The sequence below is a fragment of the Panthera uncia genome, assembly GCF_023721935.1.
Source record: "Panthera uncia isolate 11264 chromosome C1 unlocalized genomic scaffold, Puncia_PCG_1.0 HiC_scaffold_3, whole genome shotgun sequence".
Taxonomy (NCBI): domain Eukaryota; kingdom Metazoa; phylum Chordata; class Mammalia; order Carnivora; family Felidae; genus Panthera; species Panthera uncia.
The window spans coordinates 69,841,061-69,864,942 of NW_026057584.1; the positions used below are offsets into that span (position 1 = coordinate 69,841,061).

The window sequence follows — 23,882 nt, forward strand, 5'->3', positions numbered from 1 at the left end:
ACACAAATCTCCTGGAAATCTTGATAAACTGTAGATTTTCATTCGGTAGGTCTGAGAGTCTATATTTCTAACATGATCCCAGGTGACACTGATACAGCTGGTTTGTGGACTATTTGAATACTGACGTGTTATGGAACACACCAATTTTAGTCTACAACTCTGATTATTTGTGAACTTTTTTTACTGCCTCTGTTTTCCTAAAAATTAAGGAAGGATCCCTGTTTTCCACTGCAACTTGTACAGGAGATATGCAACTGATATTTGTAAACAAAACCCTGCAAAACTTGTATGTTTTACAAATTACAGGTTTTCAATCCATTAATAGGTTGCAAGCTATATGTATGTGTATATAGTATGTATGTATATAACTGAAACAATAAAATTAAGTCAAATGAGAAAAAATATATCACATGTAATAAGGGTAAATATTGTTTTATAAAACTTTTGTTGCAACTACATATACACACATATACATTTGCATGTACTTGGTTAAAAATGTAAAATCTGTTTTCTAATTTTTTTAATGTTCATATATTTTTGAGAGAGAGAGAGAAAGACAGAACATGAGCAGGGGAGGGGCAGAGACACAGGGAGACACAGAATCCAAAGCAGGCTCCAGGCTCTGAGCTGTCAGCACAGAGCCCGATGCAGGGGCTCAAACCCACGAACCATGAGATCATGACCTGAGCCAAAGTCGGACGCTTAACTAACTGAGCCACCCAGGTGCCCCCAAAATCTGTTTTTCATGTGAGTTTTAGTCAAGAAAGCTGTAAAATACATGTTATGGGTGGAATTATGTCCCCAAAAAAGATATGTTGAACCCTTAACCATGGTTAGAGATTAAAGTTGCCACAACCTAAGAAAACCTGGGACTGAAGAATGTGGAAAAGGAAAGGAAAGATATTCCCCTGGAGGCTTCAGAGGGAGCATGGCCCTGCCAATACCTTGATTTGGGACTTTTAGCCTCCATAATCATGAGGGAATGTATTTGTTTTAAGACACCCAGTTTATGGCAGTTTGTTATGGCAGTCCTTGGAAACTAATAGAACACAGAAGAAACATTTTATTTTATTTTTTAGTTTGTTTGTGTATGTGTGTGTATGCATGTTTGTATATACTGACTGACTAAATAATTGACAGAGAGGTAGGGGCAGAGAGAGAAGGAAAGAGAGAATCCCAAGCAGGTTCCACACTGTCAATGTGGGCCCAATGCGGGGCTCAAACTCACAAACTGTGAGATCATGACTTGAGCCAAAATCTAGAGTGGACGCTGAACTGACTGAGCCACCCAGGCACCCCCAGATATAGTTTAGTCACAGCTCAAGTATTTGCTTAATTTCATAATTATAAAAAAATATAAATCTATGAACAAGAATATTATGGTCACATATATTTTAGTATACAATAAACATTTTCAGGAGATTCTACAAAATATAACTTTTAAACATACTCATATAAGTAATCTCCCCTATTCTTTTTTTTTAAGTTTACTTATACATTTTGAGAGAGAGAGAACACAGGGAAGGGGCTGAAAGGGAGAGACAGAATCCCAACCAGGCTCCACACAGTCAGTGCAGAGCATGACGCAGAGCTTGATCTCACGAACTATGAGATCATGACCAGAGTCAAAATAAAAAGTTGGATGCTTAAATGACAGAGCCACCCTGCTAGTTATTTTTCCTTACATCATCATCACTTACTTTCTTATAGCACTAATCCTAATACATTATATTGTGTTTCTTTGTGTTTTTCCTACCAGAAAATAAGTTCTGTGTGGACAAGTATTGCTTCTTACCATACCCCCCGTGCCTGGTGCATAGCAGGTTTTCAATAGACACTTATTAAATGGAAAAAAGAAAAGCTCATAAACTAAACTGTATGTAGAAGTATTAAATGCTGGTGTTATTATCCTACATCTACTTGTTTCCCATTCCCTCCCAAGAAAAAGCCCTTTGGATAATCAAAAAATTTCAAATGTAAAATCTAGCCAGCTGCCTGTTTTATTAAAGTTGTACTGAAACACGGCCTCACTCACTCCTTTACATACTGTCTGTGGCTACTTTTCTACTATGACAGCAGAGTTGAGTACCTACAACAGACTGGATGGCTTGCAAAGTCCAAAATATTTACTATTTGATCTATAAAATAGGCCACTCTATTTTTTAACTATGTATATATTTATACAATACTTGCCATCTAATCATATGTATTCTAAAGATTATAAGAAATAAATGCGGGAAGTAACCTTCACCTTATTGTAATTCTTGGCTAATTCCAACATCTCTTTTACCACTGATTCATTGTGTTTACAGTGTTCACTGTAGTCCTGAAGTGTCAAACCTTCCATCCAACTCTTCTTATGCAAATTTAGCAACATCTGAAAAATATAAAGAGTGATTATTTTCCTGTATTGAGGATACCTCTTCACTTGTCCTGAGAAACAACTTCACAAAATTTGGAATTAATGAATTTAAAATTTAATTTTATTAACTTAAATTCTAGTAAGAATTCTCCTAAATTTATATTAATATAACCTAAGGAGTATTCCAACCTCATGGCCTTTGTACTTGCTGTCCTTCTGTCACAAAGACTATTTTCCTTATCTTTGCATGGCTTACCTTTCTCATTTCCTTAAAAATAGATGGCTTTCCTCATCACATTATATAAAAAAGCCACCTCACACTATCTCAAACATCTTTCTTCCCTTATCATTATTTTTAGAACATTATCAACACTTGAAAATTTTATTATTGCATTTCTCGCTCACTAAAATATCAAAAGAGTAGAAACTTTCCCAGTTGATTTCAAGATCACCAGGATGTAGATTCTAGAACAATATCTAATCATAACAAACATTCAATAAACATCTGTTGAATGCATAAATGAATGAATGGATGGATGGATGGATGGATGGATGGATGGATGGATGAAACTGCTATGTTACACACAAGGTCTCTAATAGTTCATACAGTCCAGCTTTCAAATACCAAAGTAAGGAGGTAAATGCCCCATTTACTGAATGACTTCATGTAAATCTTACTGCGCCTCAGTTTACATATTTATGAATTGGGGGCTTATATTAGATAATAAATTTCTTTTCAATTCTAATATTCCATCCATAATTTTTAAAATGAAAACTTCCTTACTGTCTAAATGAAAAGTCATAAAACTGGGCAGGAAAACACAGATTTATCCAGTGTGCAACCAAATCAGCAAACTAGGATCAGACTCTATTAGTGATCATGGAACTAAACACCTTAGTTCACGGTTTCTCAAACTGGACTCCTAGTTCTGAGTATGTAATTCCTGGAAGTTCCTAAATTTTCAAGTTTAGAGTATTTAAGACAGTTTTTCTTAGTCTTATTCTACAAATGTTCTTTAGTTGAACTTACAATTGAGTAACTTTTTAAAATGACTGCTAAAATCACTGTGAAAAAAATCTGGTTGCCATTAGAGCCAGTCTATTTTGTGAGATCCATGAGCTGTAATCTGAAGACGTAGCTAGAATAGTTTAGAAAAACAATTCTACTTGCTCAGAGACTTGCAGTTACATGTGGTACAAAGGTTTTCTTATGCTAGAGAAAAAGGTGCATGTCAAAAATCACCTATGAGACTTTGCCAGGCACAAAGCTCCAAATTCCTCCATTCCCATTCAAGGGCCCAGGGAGAGACAAGAGTTACCTGAAAAAAATCCTACACAACTAACTCCAATTTTTTTGACTGATTCCCATCTTCTCCACTGATAAGTGTTCTAGATAATATATCTTCAGGAAATTTTGGTGCAGCTGCAACTATATATATTATAAAGCTACCTATAATTAAGTGTGGAGGACTGGATTTTTCTACCACTTCCAAAGCAAAGTTTCCACAGAGCGTGAGGATATCTCTACCATGCCTGAACAAGGATTCCACTGGGACCCCTGAGGAAGTTTAAAGTTAGTTATACAGGTTGGTGGGTAAGAGTAAAGGTAGGGCTTTTGTTACCATAAAAGCTCCTGAACTGAGCTATTAGGAGCATAAGCATAACATTAATTAACTTATGTAGGTATTTGCACATGTGTCCTTAATGCCAAGGATAGTGGCTAAATTTTGGGGGGTACCAAAAAAGGGGGAAAGCTGATGTAATTAGCTGGATATTTCTAACCAGTTGGGTGTTAGGTATCAGACTAAAAAAATATTCACATATACGAAATTTTCAGTTTGTATCTGACAGGTGCTCTTTTTCATGGCCAGTATCTATTCTGCAAAAATTAAAAATAGGTGTTGAAAATATACCCCAGGGTATCAACTAAATGTATCATGGCAGATGTAAACTTTGGGACACAGGCAAGCAGCTGCAAAAGAGCTCAATGGCTCTATGTCTCCCCTCAGCACAGCAAAGAACTGGCCCCTGCAGCCCCTCACTCATCACCATGCTCAAAGCACACAGGACCTTTGGGTGAGTTTACTGGTAGCTTTGACCTTTTATTTATTTTTTATTATTTATTTATTTATTTATTTATTATTTATTATTTATTTTTTTACGTCAGACGGGTAATGTGCCAACGTCATAACAAGGTTTAAGGGTGGCACATGTCACACAACGGTGTGAACACCCAATCACGCTTAAGAACTACAAAAGGATATAGCTTTAACCTTTTAAAATATGTATTATAAAAATTAAAACAACAAAACAAAAGTCTCCTTTTAATGAAAGCCTTATACAGCACATCCTCCCCACAATATATGAATGAGATTAAAACTAGGGGTCATCTGGTTGAAAAGAGGCAGCATTGACAGATGAATGGATAAGAAAGGTGTGGTGTGTGTGTGTGTGTGTGTGTGTGTGTGTGTGTGTGTATACACACACACACACACACACACACACACACACACACAATGGAATATTACTTGGCAATTAAAAAGAATGAAACCTTGCCATTTGCAACTATGTGGATGGAACCAGAGTATATTATGCTAAGCGAAATTAGTCAGGGAAAGACAAGTATCATATGACTTCACTCACATGTGGAATTTAAGATACAAAAGAGATGAACATAAGGGAAGGGAAGCAAAAATAATATACAAACAAGGAGGGGGACAAAACATAAGAGACCCGAATACAGAGAACAAACTGAGGGCTGCTGGAGGGGCTGTGGGTGGGAGGATAGGTAAGGGGTAAGGGGGGATGGGTAAATAGGTAGGGCATTAAGGAAGACACTTATTGGGATGAGCACTGGGTGTTATATATAAGGGATTCCATACTGGAATCTACTCCTGAAATCATTATTGCATTATATGCTAACTAACTAGGATGTAAATTAAAAAAGTCAAACAAATAAATAAAAGTAAAAAATAATTTTAAAAAAATGAAAGAGGGGGCACTATGAACAGCCCAATTTATCCCACTTCTCATCCACCTCATGTGCTACAGGTGAATACCCTTCTAAGGTACCTTTGTGGGAAACAGTTTCAACCAGTTAAGAAACGTCTTGTTTACTACTGATTACTTGTCACATTTGGACCAGAGAGTCACAGGGGAATCAAAATGTATTGGCTATCAATAGTACTTACTGCTCTTAAAAATTATGTTAAGTCTCTCTCAGAGAGAAATACAAGAAACTAATTTGGAAGATGACTAATTGTAATAGTAAAGAAAGAAAAAAAACAGTTCTGATTATAATTTCAAAAAGCAATAGGCAGACTTAAATATTTGGCATTAGGTGAAATAATCCTAAAATAGTAGAAACAAAAGAATGTTATAACCAAGATGTGAGGTAATTGTTAGGGTAATCAAAATTTAAAATTGCCTGGGGCGCCTGGGTGGCTCAGTCGGTTAAGTGGCCGACTTCAGCTCAGGTCATGATCTCACGGTCCGTGAGTTCAAGCCCCACTTCGGGCTCTGTGCTGACCGCTCAGAGCCTGGAGGCTGTTTCAGATTCTGTGTCTCCCTCTCTCTCTGACCCTCCCCCGTTCATGCTTTGTCTCTCTCTGTCTCAAAAATAAATAAACGTTAAAAAAAAAAATTTTTTTTTAAATTGCCTAGTATAAAAAGGGTAAGAATGTAGCTGTAAATATCTGAAAACACTACTGCATTTCCCTCTTTAATTTTTTTTTTAAGTTTATTTATTTTGAGAGACAGAGAGCAAGCAGAGGAGGGGCCGAGAGAGAGAGAGAGAGAGAGAGAGAGAGGGAGAGAGAGGGGGAGAGAAGGGGAGAGAGGGGGAAGGAGGGAGGGAGGGAGGGGGAGAGAGAGAGAGAGAGAGAGAGAGAGAGAGAGAGAGAGAGAGAGAATCCCAAGCAAGCTCCACACTGCTTGAAGTGTGTGAAGCGTGAAGCCTGATGCGGGGCCTGAAAGCGTGAGCTGTGAGATCATGACCTGAGCCAAAACCAAGAGTTGGACGCTCAATTGACTGAGCCACCCAGGCACACCTCGAATAACCAGGCGCCCAGGTTATTTTATTAGAAAAGATACATTAATCAGAAACATCACAGAATGAGGAGAAAGATTTTTATAGTAACTCATAAAACCAAACATAAATGTTTATTTCCTACTTATTCTCTATTTTAGCACCTACCAATAAGGTAAATGTCTTTAATATGTCCAATAAAATATTCCTTTATGTTCCTGAAATTCATTAGGAATGAAAAAATATTCGAACACATCAAATTCAAACATACTAGGTAATAGTTTAAATGGCTTTCTAAGATAAAAATTTTAACTTACCTTCTGTTCCAGTTCATTTTTTCGGTAGTTAATAGTAATGGAGTAGTAGTGTCTGTTTAGTCCGTGAATTAACGCCTATATATATAAATTATTAGAAAAGGACAAATTAATATTTTGCATGTAAAAGACAGTTCAAAACTGCTGACATATCCTGTAAATAGTATCTTTACCATCTTCTAAAAAAAGTCTTTTAACCTAAATAAATGAAAATGTATTTTTTTTTTCAGCTATAAGTTTAGAAGGTTTAGAAGTACAGGTCACACATTCTTCAAAATATCATACACAGCAGCACAAATTCAACAATTTCAGTAGCCTTGCTCAGAGTCAGAGACAGGGTCTGACCTCACTGTAATTTAAGTTACAAACTAATTATTCATAATCTATAAATAATACTTAATTTGTTAAGTCTGATTTTATGATACCTAGGGGCTCTTTGTTATTTCAAAAGAAAAGCCTAAAATTTAGTCATAATAATACACTTATCTTTTCACACACAACATTAATCTGGGGTTTCCCTGTTTCTTGATTCAGTTCTACAGAGTCATATATAGAGTCAAATAATTGTGTCTACACATGTCTCCAAATTAACAAAGTCCATTGATCTTAACAAAGTCCTCATGATCTTAACCAGTGAGAGCAATCTCACTAACCAGAATTTTTTCCACTGCACTTGTCTTCTAAGACAAACAGGAAGGTCATAATAAAAATTTAAGCTAATGACATGGCTTTATTAAGAAACAATGAAATCTGTCTGTGATGAAATCCACGTGCAACTGCTCAAATAATGGAACGTTAGCAACAGACGTTCAAATGGGGTTCAGAATGGTACTCTGGGAGACCCTCTATCTGCCTAGTAAGACATTAAAGTACAGAAATACACCTTGGATTTATGTTCAACAAGTATAAAAACAAAAAGCATTTGGGGCGTAACTCAAATATAAAGCTAAAGCTGACCAAAACCACCACCACACTCTCTAATTGTTGGAATTTTACAGTTAAGGTCTTAAGGTATTGAGGTAGAGGAGGAAGGGGTAGAAAGGAAACATTTAATGAATACTCAGCCTCTGTCTTGCACATTAAGTCTTCTAATCTTCACAACAACCCAGTAAGGTAGACTGGTTCTATTTGTATTTTGACAGATGAAGAAAATATAACACAATTCTTAATCTGTACCAGTTTTATATCAAGGCAAAGATGGGATTTGAACCTGAGTATTTCTGGCTCCAAAGCCCATGTTTTTTCTACCATACTATGCCACAACGTATCTTAGGAAATTCTTGGATTCATAAGTCTTTACACTTTAAAGGACCAGGATAAAAACAAAGCATAGCCAGTCTTATTTTAAAACTTTGCTACTAGCAAAAATTATTCCACCAAGTACTAAAACATTTTAATATGTACTATAACAATCCATTCTTATCCTAACATCTGCTATAATAAAAAGGTTGATGTACAAAATTAAAGTACTAAATGTATCCATTAAATCCTTATTCATCTCAATAATCATCAGGAGTAGTGAGTCAAATTTCAGTGCTCACACATGCTGTGCTATGCAGATCAAAAAGTGGAATTAGGGGCGCCTGGGTGGCTCAGTCGGTTAAGCCTCCGACTTCAGCTCAGGTCATGATCTCGCAGTCCGTGAGTTCGAGCCCCACATCGGGCTCTGTGCTGACCGCTCAGAGCCTGGAACCTGTTTCGGATTCTGTGTCTCCCTCTCTCTCTGACCCTCCCCCATTCATGCTCTGTCTCTCTCTGTCTCAAAAATAAATAAATGTTAAAAAAAAATTAAAAAAAAAAGTGGAATTAATCAGGGCCTCCCTTAATATGTACTAGTATTTATGTAAATTAGGAAGTGTATCCTCTGGGTAGAAGAATCAGAAAAAGGTACTAGTCCTTCCCGTGGATAAAGCCCAAGTGGAGAGCGGAACACTAGATTTCAGTTGCCAATTGTCCCCTCATTGAAGTGCCTTTGTACAATGCCCTAACTACATACTTCTACATAGCAGCCATAAAGCTAGTAACGCCTATAGCCAATAAACGCAAAAATCAGCCAGTGTGCCCACAGTCTACATTTTGGAGGGTAATTATACTGCTAAAATATACAGTTTGGGATTTGAAGGCACTACCTACTTTTCACTTAACATTATTTAGATAAAAGAGGTAAAACTAACACAGCATGAAAGATTAGTAGGTATCATAATAAAAAATATTTAAGCTTAAATAAAATGATATCCCCAAGCAGTCTTCCAGTTTCACTTACTCACTGTGTAAGTGAGCACTGTGTAACACCAGCACATTCCAAATCACAATAATTCGGCCAGGTACAGTCCTCCTTCCACATAAGCCCCCCAAACTCAGCCTCAGTGAATATTAAATTCTCTCAAATTAACCAATTTAGGGGTGCCTGGGTGGGTCAGTCGGTTAAGCGTCCGACTTCAGCTCAGGTCACGATCTCGCGGTCTGTGAGTTCAAGCCCTGCGTCGGGCTCTGGGCTGATGGCTCAGAGCCTGGAGCCTGCTTCCGATTCTGTGTCTCCCTCTCTCTCTGCCCCTCCCCCGTTCATGTTCTGTCTCTCTCCGTCTCAAAAATAAACAAACATTAAAAAAAAAAAAATTAACCAATTTAGTTGACAAGTTGAGGCAGCATATACCAAACATAAGATTAGTTTTATCAAGAGGGAGAACTAACCATTTGGAAGGGTCAAATTACAAATTAAACAGAATATACAAAAAAGGCCACAGTATGTCAGAGAGATAAAGAAGAAAGTTATACAGCTAGGAAAGTTCCTAAAACATCACTACATAACTTTTTGATTTACACTTAACAAACATATGATGGACTTAGGAAAATCTTCATTAAAACAGGGTTCATTCCCAAAGCTCATTCATTAACTGGCTACTTAAAATCCGCAACAGTTTCGGGGCACCTGGGTGGCTCAGTCGGTTGAACATCCGACTTCAGCTCAGGTCATGATCTCATGGTTTGTGAGTATGAGCCCCACATCGGGCTCTGTGCTGGCAGCTCAGAGCCTGGAGTCTGCTTCTGATTCTGTGTCTCCCTCTCTCGCTGTCCCTCTCCCCCTCATGCTCTCTTTCTCTCAAAAATAAATAAACATTAAAAAATTTTTTTCTTTTAAATCCGTAACAGTTTCTCAGAGAAGCACTGTTATAAAAGTCTGATTCTATTCTATAATATTGTATACTATGGGCTAAATAAGCTTTCAGTGGCTGGCCTGGGAAACCAGCCACCTTTTACAACACTGTTTCTATGATAGTATATTTTGGATTTACTAACAGCATTTAGCTTATTTATGTGCTTCCTGTATATCCTGATCCTGGTTTTCTATGCTCAAATCCTGTAACCTTTCAAGAAGAAAATTCTGCCTAGGTTGGTACTCATTATCAGAGTAAGGTGCTATCTGTTCTAGATTAAGAATGTCCCCATAGACAAAGGGGAGTTTTGAGATCTGTTGATTAACTTCCAGGTTACTTCTATGCTGTTTTAGTTCATCTTTATAGTAGAGCTTCATAATTTTATTGGCATGACAAATTCAAAACAAGTATACAAGTAATCATTACAGTGAAATAAACTTCAAAATCAATCACCATTTGAATTATTCAAATATTTATTCAAATTCTGCTAACTACCTTTTTGTACCTTTTAAATTTTGAACTGTATAAATATATTATCTGTGCTAAAATTCATTATTTAATTAAATTCCAAGTGCAGTATAAAGAACCAGGAGCACAGGTTATAAATATCAGTTCCTACGTTAATTAACTATGAAACCTGGGCAAATTTTGAACTTTCTGGGCCTCAATGGTTCCTTCCAGGGCAACAGTTTTATAACTCTTCAAAAAAAAAAAAAAAAAAAGTTTTTCAAACAGCTTAACTCTGTTAGACAATGCAATTGTATTCAGGGCTACACTTAGAGGCTCACGGTCCCTGAACAATGCATGTGTGCATCAAAAGTTACCAAATTTCCATGCAGTTCACAACCCAAGCTTCACTTATACTATGGTTCTCAAAGATTTGAAATGCTCTGAACGGTGTCAGTGGAATATAGTTTAAAATTTTTAGTTACTAAAATAAAATGCTTGTTAACTCTCAATCCTATTACCTTTGACAATAATGGTCAAATATTCCAAGGACAAAATAATACAAAGTCTCATATATTAAAACAAAAGTCCATAGGGTGGGCACTATACTTCTGCCTATCAGGATTAAAATGGCTTCCCTTATTTAAAACATGGAAGTTAACATAAACTTTGTCTATTAGCTTTGTTTTATGGTACCTATTTCAACCCTGTTTTCGTGTTTTAAAAATAATGTTTTCTTTAAGTAATAAACGTTTCACAGTAATAAGTTTAGGAAACACGGAAAAGGAAAAACAGGAAAAAAATTCCATAATGCCACCACCAAAAGTAATCAATACTAATATCTTGGTATAGATACATAGGCACAGTTTATAAAATATGTATTTGCTAAGAGAACCTTTATATCCTATTTTATAACCTTTTTTCTTAACATATTTTGAATTTTCCTCAAATTATTAAACAGTAATCTATAAAATAATCATAATTTTCCCCACTACTGTAAGTATAACAGAAAAAAAAAATCAATGTTAGAGAAGCATTAGTAACCACCAGCATAAGTGGTTTCTATCCCCAGTTACAAAGAAGTTGGTTTAGGAGGAAGGCCCCTCTTAACACGAACTAATTTTCCTTCAAAATAAAAGCCTTTTGGAAAGTCTCCTGATCCCCAAGTCAAAGATTCTGCTAACATATATTAAAAGTCCATTATAAATATTACCATTCATTTCAGATTCTTCTGAGTTGCTTTCTTTCTAGCTTGTCTTAGAAAACTAAGAAATAGTTCTGTCTATGGCCATACCACCCTGAACGCGCCTGATCTCGTCTGATCTCGGAAGCTAAGCAGGGTTGGGCCTGGTTAGTACTTGGATGGGAGAAATAGTTTTAAGGTGTGGCTTTGTTCTGTCACTTGTTGGCTTAATCCCATTTGAGTGTTTTAGTACTGAAATTGTCTTAAAACTATAAGGCACTCAGATAGATGACATTCTGATGGGCGCTATTTAAACTGTGAAATAAATATATTTACAGATTTTAATTACAAGGCAAAACAAACTAAAATGAAAGGAAAAACAATGATGTTGTAGCTATTATATACACAGGTCTTTCTAACTTGGGTTTGGAACTTGCTTTATTTATAAGGTCTACCTTAAATGACAGACTGTAAGGTAGCACCGAAAAATAAAAACTGGACTGCTGTAGAAAAAAACAGATTTTAATATTGATTTTACTCAATTTATAAAGTTAAAAAGCAGTGTTTACACTTAAGACATGAAATTGGCAACAGGTGGCTGTTGACTTGCAATTAGTAAAAACTTCTGGCAGAAATATACCATGTAGTAATCACAATGATCTTGGATTGTGAGATGCTACTTAACCTTTTGCAAAAAAATAATGAAGCAGTATGATACTATGGGGGTTTATAAGAAAGGTCATTATCACAGGCTAAACAGGTCCAATAATATATTCTCCTGGAACATACAAGCATGGGCTTGTCTGTACCCAATCAAAAACACTGGTAGCTTATTTCATACTCATTAAACTCTGCAGTTTTCCCTGACTTGTAAAAAAATTTTATGCAAAAGCAACACACCTCAATTCTTTGAAACAAAACATTTCACTTCTGAAAATTTCAGATGAGCAACTGCTACAAAAGTAAGCATCTAAAGGTATAAAGTTATCAGAGTGTAACCCAGGCTTAACCATGGTTAACTATCAAAGCCACAACTCCCCAAAGACAATCATATGACAGAGCAAGGTTTCAGAAGGCAAGAAGTAATAGCTACTATAATGTCTTTGTCCTATGTGTTCTATTAAACCAAACTGGTATTTCTGTCCATTTAATTAATCTTCAGAGAAGCAATTAACTATATAGACACAGTTTGTGGTGCATTTAAAAACACATTTAAAATAATCTTTGCAAACAATAAAGATTTGTGTAAAAACAATGAGACATGTGAATGATACACAGAAAACATTAATCACTCAGGAGGATATTAAATGCCCACATAACTGTGAGAACGACGGTTGACATTATTAGAGCAAGACATAAATGAATCAAAAGTAATACACAGATATGTTTTGTAGAATTTGTTTTAAATGTGGAGAGTAAACAAAGAAAAGGTAGAAAACTTTAAGTACCATTTAGGAATTCTGTCTCAAGGTGTATCAATTTTCCCATTTTTAATGCTATGAGAAATGTCTACTAACCAATCAATAGTGATACCTAACGCACTCTACCTGAAACTTGTGTTGGTCCTTGACTACAATGTTAACCATGCAAAGCCATAAGGTACTCTCAAGATAAAGGCTCCCCTATGCTCCCAAAAAGGGTATCCTCAAACTATGTTAGGAAAGTTTAAAGACTCCACAAAAAATGGACTCATAAATGAGCAAATCTAACTTTTGCAACAGAATTTCCATAATCATCTTGTCAAGCACAAGAAAAACTAATTGCAAACAAAATGCTAAGTATCAGATTTTAATATGACCATTTATAATAGGCTTTTAAAATGTAAAACAGAGTTTTAACACATTATCAAATACAGGCATTACCTGGATAGATGGCTTGTTTAAATGACCCAGATTTGAGGTTGTTTGTCTTGGTTCATGTCCTAAGACCATCATATTAGCATTGATCAATCTGAAGGCATCGATAACAACCTGTAAAAATAAGGTGTCCGGTCAATTCTTTTTTAAAAAGCAAGTGATGATGCCAAGCAACAGTGGACAAGGCATGATCAACTTGCATCTGTTTCTGGCCTATTTCCAGAAAATCATTTAATTATAATATTAATAAAAAAGAACCTCCTGCTGACTGTGCCATCAGCACACCACCCTCTATCTTGTAATGTAAGGTGACACCAATTATTGCAATTTTCATGAAGCAGTAAAGAAAAACATTAACTTTGCATCTTTAGTATTGAAATACATCATTACTAAACTTACACAACCAAACAGCCTTCATTGGTGTGCATGTTTGTCACCTAAATTTTACCTAATCAAAATGAATGACAAAGAGAAACTAAAACTGAAAGTGAGCACAAGCTAAGGGACCACATGTAAAGCCCAGCCCTGTCACATCAATTATACTACCACAGTACTTGAAATGACAACAAAATTACAGCCAGCAAGGCACTTGCTCCACGTATTCTCTTCTAGTCAGATACCTTTTACTTCTTGTGACTATAAAAGACTTTATACCTTGTCTGATGGCCTTAAATATCCAAGCCACTGTCAAGGAATAGGAGGCAAATACGAAAAAACCAAGGTCATCTGTGCTTTAAGCCAGGAACATGGTATAGAATGATATGGCCCTAAGTTCACAGTACAGAAATAACAGTAGGTATCATCTTTTTCTAAGTGTATTCAATATTTCCATAAAAAAAGAGTACATAGTCTTACATGATACAGTATTATCTGTTCTTTTATATTAAGAAATTTAACAACCATCACATAGTATCCTAACATTTTTTTTTTCTGTTCATTGTCATGGATTTGATAGAACTCGTTTAAGTTTTATGTAAAGCACTGGGACTTAAGACAGATACTTCTTTCTGGGAATTTAAATCAATTACCTAGATAATAAACTCAATACTGCCATCACATAAAAAAAATTTTAAGCAAGATAATGTATTTTTCTATATTTGCCTTTAAGGTGCTTTAACTGAGATTTATTAATGTTATAAAAGCAGCCATCAACTAGACTGTTTCCCATCTGTATTAGTTTGAGTATAGTTGAGTAAGTTTAGTTGAGTAAGAGGTAGAAAATAAAATTTATTTTTAAGTTAAGCCACATGAAATCTAATCACATCTGAAAAATCTGTTCAGAGTTATATATGCATGTTGTACACTAAAGAACAAAATCTAAAGAAAGAAAAAGAAAATCACCCTTTCTAAAAGGCTACCATGAAGGGTCAACAAACAGTATCAAAGAATACAAACTTAGACCGAAGCATTACAAGAAGTATCCACTCCAGCAGGCCAAAAAAAAAAAAAAAAAAAAAAAAATCAACTTTGAATTTTGCTTTTATTTCTAACAGTCTGAATTTCCCCAAAGAGTCCTCCTGCCTCAAAATAAAACCATGTATCCCCAGAACATACATGATTTAATAGTTTTGGAAACTTTTTTCTTTCCTCTACAATAACTGAAATTCAGACTCAACTTTCACATTTATATACAAATGAATATGGCCTAGGTTTATACCTCCTGCTTATACTTAAAATTTTTTAATCATTTATTTTCATATAGCAATAATAAAAATAGGTACTAATATCAGGCATGCTTTAGTAAAAAATTTCAATCACTTGTTTAAAAAACAAAGAAGTAAAATTTTCTACTAAAAAACACATAAGATAAAATTAAAATGTAAGCAAAAGGAGAAAAATGACTATTTTAATAGACAGATGTACTTAAATAAATGCAGGATTAAGAACTTCCACCATTTAAGTGTTGCAGTAAACTTAAGAGCAAAGCATCATCTTGGCCCAACTGTTCTTAGAAACCTTTGATTCCATTTTAAAATTTTAGTAAAATCATTTGTAGGAAAAGACAATCCTACAGAACTATGAAAATTCCATCATATATCACAATAAAATGTCTATGTATTTTTTTTATACTGAACACTTTTAAACAAACAGCAGGCAGCTATTTTACATGCAAAAATCTCTGTAATATTTCTCTGGAATATTATAAGCAGGTGTGAAACTTCATAAAAAGGAAATGAAAATACCAGCTAAGTAGGTATTATGATCAGTTAGAAACAAATCTAAAATAGAAAAAAATTAAATTATATTAAATAAAACATTTTAAAGGTGATACACTGCTCAACTAATAAATGATGGCCTGTGTGAAATTACATGCTTAGATTGACAATTCCTGAACAGCAATATGATAGCCAATAGAAAATAATACTTTAACTACACCAAGATTAAAGGAATTTGCTGCCATCGCTATAGCAACTGTCTTAAGGAAACTAACATGTTCAACAACCTGCAGACCAAAATTAGATTTAGTACGCAATAAAAATATAAATATGGCAATATAGTCTACATTTTAATTTCTGTACAATTTTATAATTGCTTTCTGCGCTGTGAGAATAAGTGGGTTTCTCCTTTAGAGCAACCTATCAAAATAGACTCATTAATGTCCAGTGCACTAATGAGCAATGGGTGAAGAAGGTGTTAATTATGCCACAGTAAGATTCAAGAAAAAGCCCTGGTGAGCACTTGGAGGTGTGTATAAGCTGAAGGCATTTCTCCATGTTTATGTATTTACAGCATGATGCAACACAATGACAGCAAAGTGGTCACTCCATGGATAAGAACGGTATCTTAGATACAATATACTGCACAAAGAACCCCCAAAGATTAATTAAGGTTTGGGGGAGGGGACAAGGGAAAGAATCCATTTTTGGAGCTGTATGAATTTTCTAAACAGTTTGTTTTAAAATATACACACATTAAACCAGTTCAGTTTATATCTTATAAATCCAAATAGTAATTTAGCCAAAACTCTTTGCATAAAAACTACCTCATTAATATGTACTAACAAAAACTTCCAAACTAAACTATAAAGAATATTTTCAGGAATATGATGCTAGACTTTTATAATTCCTTCCCATGCTGAAATCCTATATACCACATTGAATCTATCCACCAGCCTGACCATTTAATTTTTTCTGGTACAAGTGCCTTGAGACTTTTCAGAGGTCACTGCAACAGTAGACAGCTTATAACAAAACCATTAGCAGTTTGGCTAGCTTAGGGAAACCTCTTACTTTCCTTTTTTGTTTATTATCACTGCATGAATCTGCAGCATATGATAGTTTATAATTTCTCAGGCTTGTTAAATTCATGTTAAAGGTCTGTTTTCTTGTTGAATAAATTTTGTTCATATAATGCTGCCTATTTCATACACTCAGTCTTTAATAGCACCTTTGGTCTATGCGCAACTCACAGATCAAAACAGAGGACTAAAATAGGGGTTGATGATGCTATTTACATGTGTGATTCCTGCTGTCTTCTTGTTAGTAGCTTTAATATAATAGAAGACCTTGTCTGTTTTGTAATTAACACATCTTTACTGGAGAGATATTTGGAAGTGATTGCTGTGAATATACTGGTTAGTAAAATAAACACAATCACACACCACTTTCTGTTATCAGACAAATTTGTGAATTGTACACATTATACTCCAGATCAACAAACTGTGATATAACAGCCAAGTAGAAGACACATATTTATATAACCCTTTATTTTTCTGAAAATATGTATTCACTCTGACCTTGCAAATATAATTAGCTTGTGGGATGTGCAGATTTCAGTACCATGGTTGCTTTACTAATTGCAACTCTTGGAAATAGATACTAAATATTTGGAAGCTGCCAATACAAAATAAAAACTGCATCTTTTTTGTACATCTGTCTTAGCTTATAAAAGCAAAATAGTTTTAAAAACAATACTGTGTTCCATATTTATTCCAAGCACACCCAAGGGTCAAGGACCTATCATTTCATTTTAATAACGAATCTGGTTTAGGACTCAAAACTGTAATTATTTCCAAATTCAAGCTTAATCCATAATTTTTTGGCTTCTTTCATAAGTATAGTACAGTTTATCCAATATGCTATTTATTTGCAAATTCATATTTTCATATCAACTGCTAGGTCACTGAGAGACTAAATTTCTAAAGCATCAACCTATGTAAACCCAATGTTTACTTTCAAAGGAGGCTCTCTTCTTAAGCAAAGCTCTTAAAATTAGTTTAATACAAAGGTTTCTGAAAGAAAAATGCATAAGCACTTTTGGCAGTAGTTACTAGAATTATAATCTCTACGTCTCCGTGTCTCTCTTATAACAGTAGCTGCCTTTCGCATTTCCAATTGCATTTATATTGAAGTCAATGACTATGGAAAGTGTTTACATAAAAATAAACAGAAGTAGATTTTTTTTAAAGCTTGAAAGAAAACTTTTAAGACCTCAAAATCAATGTCAAATGTCAAAAAAAAAAAGAAAAAACGTTGTAATTCAGTTACCAATTACATTACATACTTAAAAGTACATACACCTACTACCGTATCTAATGACTATAAAAATGCTAGTGTAGCAGCACTCCATATCAAATACTCTTTATCACCTAGAAATGACCTGTTATCAACTGCTTAGGTTGTCTCTAGATTCTTTAAAAATTAAGGGTGCATGTGACCTGGGAGTACTGCTGGGGTTTGTGACCCTTTCGTTACTTCTGCTGCCATGCACTGCCAGACATCTATAAGAGAAAAACATCTTCTGTCTCTTGTAAGCCCACAGCATAAAAAATTCAAAGAAATCTTACTTTTTATGCCATTTCCAATGAAAAGCACTAAGAACTAAAACTGACTCATGCCAAATGCATATCACTGAATTGCTGTGATTTCTTAGTCTCAAGTTTGCAACACGGAAATTATTTATAAAATGTCAATTTTAGCTCTGGAAAAGAAATTCCTATGTGTATGTACATTTTCTTTCTTCATCCTTGGAGAACTGCTTACTGTAGCTAGAGATCTGTAGTACAACTTCAATATACTGGAAGAAAAGGGGGATGGGGTGGAACTAGCATAATGTATTTTTTTTGACAAGTGAAGACATGCATCAAAAAATGCAAACAGTAAGTTCAGCAGGATTTTTTCTGGTATGCACGTAGTCGGTCTGGTATAGGTACCTAAACGCTTGAGACACAGGAGTCAGAATCCTGCCTAAGTTACAATTGTGGTTCTTCAATGGCTAGCTCAGCGATCCAGGGTAAGTTATTTACGCTCTCAATGTCTCCATTTGCTCATGAACGACACCTCACAGAGTTGGTGATAAGATTAAATAAAATATATGTGTACTTGCCACTGTAGTTCTTAGTGTTATTAACTGTGGCAGTCACAGAGTAGCCAGCTCAGACCTCCTTTCAGACAGAACCTGCTTCAGAGAGCATCGCTGACTCACCACCTCCACATGCTACACCTTTGGATCTTCTGGGAGTTCACCCTAAGTCATGTTTTCCTTGGGCTACTCCCAGCCAATGAATGAGTACCGTGGGGGTACTAGAACCTAGGATTACTCTAAAGGCAACTTTGTCTCAAGGACTCCCCATCAGTCTGGCTGAAACTTTCTCAGAAACATGTTGTAGTCTGGTATTTTTCCTACCCAATTCTACCTTTCCTTTTTCCTTCTACAGGGTCAGACCTGTACTGCTGTCTGAAGGGTCTCCCCTTTATCCATCACAGGTGCTTACCATAATAAATCTCTTACACAACTAATCCCATTTTGGTACCTGCTTCTTGGAACACCCAAACTGACCTGGTAAACAAGGTAGAATACTGCTACTACAACAGTGTTAAAGTTAGAAAAAAGCTACTCCAAAACCAAATCAGAATTATAAATTTGGCATCTGCAGGCACTTGACATATGAAAACATCAACAGAAAATGAGGGAGAAATATTGAAAAAAAAATTGAATGTTTATTATTTATTTTTGAGAGAGAGAGAGGGAGGGAGGGAAGGAGAGAAAATCTGAAGCAGACTCCAGGCTCTGAGCTGTCAGCACAGAGCCCGATGCAGGGTTCGACCTCATGAACCACAAGATTCATAATCTGAGCCGCAGTCGGATGCTTCACCAACTAAGCCACCCAAGCACCCCAAGGGAGAAACATTTAAAGACCTCTATTTCCTTAGGAAAATTCCTAATTAAAGTTTTTTAAAAAGTATACAGTTATGCTAAATATTATTATCTCTTTTTAAAAATGACAATATGCCTGGAATCTTGACACTCCGGTATAACAGATATTTCTAGATTGTGACAAATAAACACTAAACTTAAAGACTGAACTTCTCAGAGGACTATTAATGATACAAGAGACTATCATCTCTGGGTCACTGGTGTGATATCAACTCAGAGTACCAATTCTATCTGGTGGCTACTCACCCACAGTCTATATTAAATGAACAAGTGACTTCAGATTCCTTTCTGGTATACACAAACTAAAGCAATATAGTTGATATGCTTCTTGACAGTTCCACAAAAAGGAGAGAAAGAAAAGACTTTAGAGACTAAAGGCTGAAGCTCAACCATGTTAACAAGATGGTAGGGCAGGTGGATACGAGGAATAAAGGACTTACATACATTTCTTGTGCAGTAATATCACCTTCAAAGAAAAATGCAAACATATCCTTCAAACTGCCATCTCTCAATAGGAAAGGTCATTTTTGTAAGAAAAATATGTAATGGTTAATACTTTGTTGTGTATCATTTTCGTATTTTTATTGAGCTTATTAATTAAATACTGTATAGAAATTATCTTGTTTAAATCTCTCAACAACCAAGAGGTAAGTATTAATATTCTCAATTTATGGATGAGAAAATTGAGGCTCAGAGAACTTGGATAAATTAAATGAGGTGACACAACCAGCAAGTGATACCACTATGATCTGTACATACACAACACGCCAAAGTCAGTACTCTTCACCACGAAGCTATTTGATATAACACTTTCTCCTATCACAAAACAAGAAAAGACTACTCTGAGATCAGTTATGACAGCAGCTTTGTGTGCTACCCACCATCAAATAAATATCCATTCCCCAGAAGAGTACCTGGCATACATAATATGGTATAGAATAAACACCTATTAAAACCAACAGCTCCAAGGAAAGCATTTTATATAAAGTTTTATCATTCATGTTCATTCTTCCTCAAAAAAGGGTCATTATCTATAAACATCTAATCACTATCTTTACAAAATATATACTTCCCACCTCCTATCACTGATCAGTTTTGAAATTCATAAAGTACTCTTCCATGACATACTGAACCAAAAAACCCAAACATCACCAAGTACTGACCTACGTATAGAATAAAAACTGCATACAGTAAAGCAATTTGGAATGTAAGAAGTGGCACTGGGTATCTATTAATTAGCTTCCTAGCCATCTAAGAATAATCATTCAGGAATCAACTATGACCTACAAAAGTATCTACCCCCAATGATAAGAACATATTAAATCTATTAAAATTAAGTCCCGGGTACAGAAACATCCTCACAATTAACAAGGGCTAATGTCAAATCATTTCAGTATGATCTTAAACAATTACTATATATATGGGTTATGGAAAAGCTTCCCCTACAAAGTTATGATTTCCATTTGCTGGCACAATACTGGAATTAATAACAGGGGATAGATCTTGTTCTTCTCTATGTCTCCAGTGTATGCCTGGGACACGGTAGTGATCAGGAAGTACCTGTTAAATCAATGACCAAGGATCTTTAGATTGGGGGAAGAAAAGTATTCACGAATCAAAAGTCAATAAATAATATTCTTACAGATAATGCAAAGAGTTTTAAAGGTTCTCCTATACCTTTACTGAAACAGCTTAATTTGAAGTGGATTTAGATCACCCAAAATGCATAATAAGTACTAAACTATAATAAAGTAGGTCAGAGACTACATTATTAATACAGGAACTATAAATTAAAAGAACTATACTAAGAACTGTTAGTTCTATATAAGATTTATGTTTCTTAGAATTTTAAACATAAAATTGCTTTAACATTCGTAGCTGACAATTTCTGATTATATCAGCTAAGTAAGTATTGTAAACTATTAAGCTTGTCTATCGGGAATACTGTAGGCACATTAGCACCTATAATTTCTTAGGTAGCCTCACAAATTAAATCTGAGAATTTTATAAAACTTCAAATTGATAATAAGAGTGTAAAACAGGAAGCAAACAAAAGATAATATAGTAACTAAACTTGTTCCAAGAGTTGGATGGGTATGCTCACAGAGCTATATTAGGAGTAGAAATAGAATTTTTATGTGTCCTATTTTCTATTTTTCTCTCGCAATCTGGAAAACTAGATGAAGGTGTGTGTGTGTGTGTGTGTGTGTGTGTGTGTGTGTGTGTATACAATCTGAGATTAGGACTATCCAGCCCAAACTGGCCCTTATGGGATACCGATAAAAAACAAACAAACAAACAAACAAACAAAAAACTTATGAATAACAGGTATTCTGAGTATCTTTCACTATCTTTAGAAGGCAAACAGCATGTTACACATGAACTCTAGCTCTGATTACATTACACAAAGTTCATACTCATCAAGGCTAATATCTATGAACTGGCTCACTGACCTTATCAATCTCACATTTCACTTATTTAATAAATGACTCTGTAACCAATAACATAAAAATTACTAAACCTCATAAAATTAACCAGTTTTTTATATGCTAAAAGCCAAAACTGGTAATGGCTGGCTGACCACTGACACATTCATTCTTTGATTTTATTTTATGAACATTTATGAAGAAAATGATTTTTTTTTCTGAGACACTACATAAATTCCCAGATATGAAAACATTTCCCCATTGAAAGAGGCCCCAATCTTGTAGGGAAGATAATACGTAGGCAGATGAACAAAACAATTTTGGGTGCAATACATTAATCACTTGAAAGTTTGACTGCATTTCAAAGGCCAGAATTTTAATGTAATTATTTTTCTCTTCATCAGAATGTCCTAGAGAAATATGTCAGAAAAATAGTAACTGCTCACTAAAAGAATCAGCTGATTAAGTATTCTTAAATTAAGAAACACAAAATACAGGGGAAGTTTCCATTTCTTTTGTAGTCATTGCCTTCATCTTCTTAAAATGAGCAAGTCAGTTAATGTATAGACTTGTTCTTAAAAGATTGTCAGAAATATTCACATTCCGTATTTTTAAATATGATAGTTGTAAATCTCTTTAAAAAGTACCAATTATTTTAACCTTCAGAATACAATGTCACTTACTGCACATCTCCTGTATGGCATGCACACCCTACTCATTTACATAGATCATTTCATAATACTATGAGACAGGTACCAAAACCCCTGTTTTATAGATGAGAAAACTGAAGTTCTAGATTCGGCAACTTGCTCAAAGTCATACTACAGAGAGGAGATAAAGAGATAAAAATGGGATTTGAATGCAGGCCTGATCCCAAAGCCCATGCTCTTCATTACTCTATGCCCTGCCTTTATGACAATAAGAAGAAAACGCTAAAACAAAACTATTTTTGAGTAGTTTAAAATCTCCACCATCTTAAAACTTCTAATACAAAATTTCTGGATAAGTAAAATATTTGCCCTCCTTACCCTGAAAAAGACAAAACCTTCTAAATCTCTTGAAAATAAAAGGTAAGCTCTTATGTTCATTCCTTAATTCTTTCCTCCAATATTTGCATTTATTCTTCAAAGTCCTATCTTTTTTATAAAATGCTGACTAAAAACAACATCATCAAAAACTGTTCATTTTACATTCTAACGTATCTGTGAAAAAGCATGAACAAAGAGGCTAGGTATACAATCTGGAATAGAACTGTTTCTACATTCTCCTCCAGAAGGTACAAACTTATCTTTTCTGAGTAATGTGCTATCAAGACTCAGTCCAAGCTTCATTTACTTTGTGCAGCCATACCAATTTCTTTCTAATTTAATTTCCATTTACTATGTTTGCTATGCAAGTACTACTTTATTGCATATTGGCACATACAAGGTTCCAAATAAGTATCTGCTGGATTATTTCTCTCTAGCAACCACCTTAATACTTAGTTACAGAAACAAAGCAGTATCAGTATAATTTGTATTCTACCAGTATGCAACATAGGGTTATCAAGCATATAATTGGCAGAATGTTATCTGGCTCACTAGTGACACTAAATGTATATGACTTATCTTCACAAAAAGACATTTTTTAGATTCATTAGCACACGGGCACATCAGATGTACTTAAGAAATCCCTGCTGATAAACAGGATTTCTGATCAAACAGAAATTTCTCAAGAAAACCCAGACAGTGTGAAGATTTATATGGACTAAAGGGTTATGAGGGTTTTTTTTTTCTCTTTTACTGTTTTCAAAATAGGAAACAAAACATGGAGATTGTTAACAGCAGGTAACATCTGAACATTTTACTGATAGGAATTGTGATAAGGAAATAGGTTCTCAAAAGAAGTAATAGTTGCATGGTTGTTTTATGATTTTGTACAGTCACCATTCTTTTTGCCCTAAGGATGCAGTATAAT

The 23,882-nt window shown here is 34.9% G+C and overlaps 1 protein-coding gene and 1 non-coding gene across 4 annotated transcripts in view; both read right to left on the reverse strand.

Annotated features, from left to right (window-relative positions):
• Positions 1-23,882, reverse strand: part of PSMD14 (proteasome 26S subunit, non-ATPase 14) — a 98,413-nt gene that overhangs the window by 12,228 nt on the left and 62,303 nt on the right. For all 3 annotated transcript variants that reach the window (XM_049615598.1, XM_049615599.1, XM_049615600.1), the window contains 3 exons: positions 13,351-13,458; positions 6,707-6,781; positions 2,252-2,377 (listed from right to left, as the gene is read on the reverse strand). In XM_049615598.1, coding sequence (XP_049471555.1) covers positions 2,252-2,377; positions 6,707-6,781; positions 13,351-13,458 — 309 coding nt within the window. The remainder of the gene's footprint in view (positions 1-2,251; positions 2,378-6,706; positions 6,782-13,350; positions 13,459-23,882) is intronic.
• LOC125912024 (small nucleolar RNA U13) lies at positions 4,524-4,624 on the reverse strand. The gene has a single exon (XR_007454591.1). It is a non-coding gene; the product is annotated as a small nucleolar RNA U13 (small nucleolar RNA).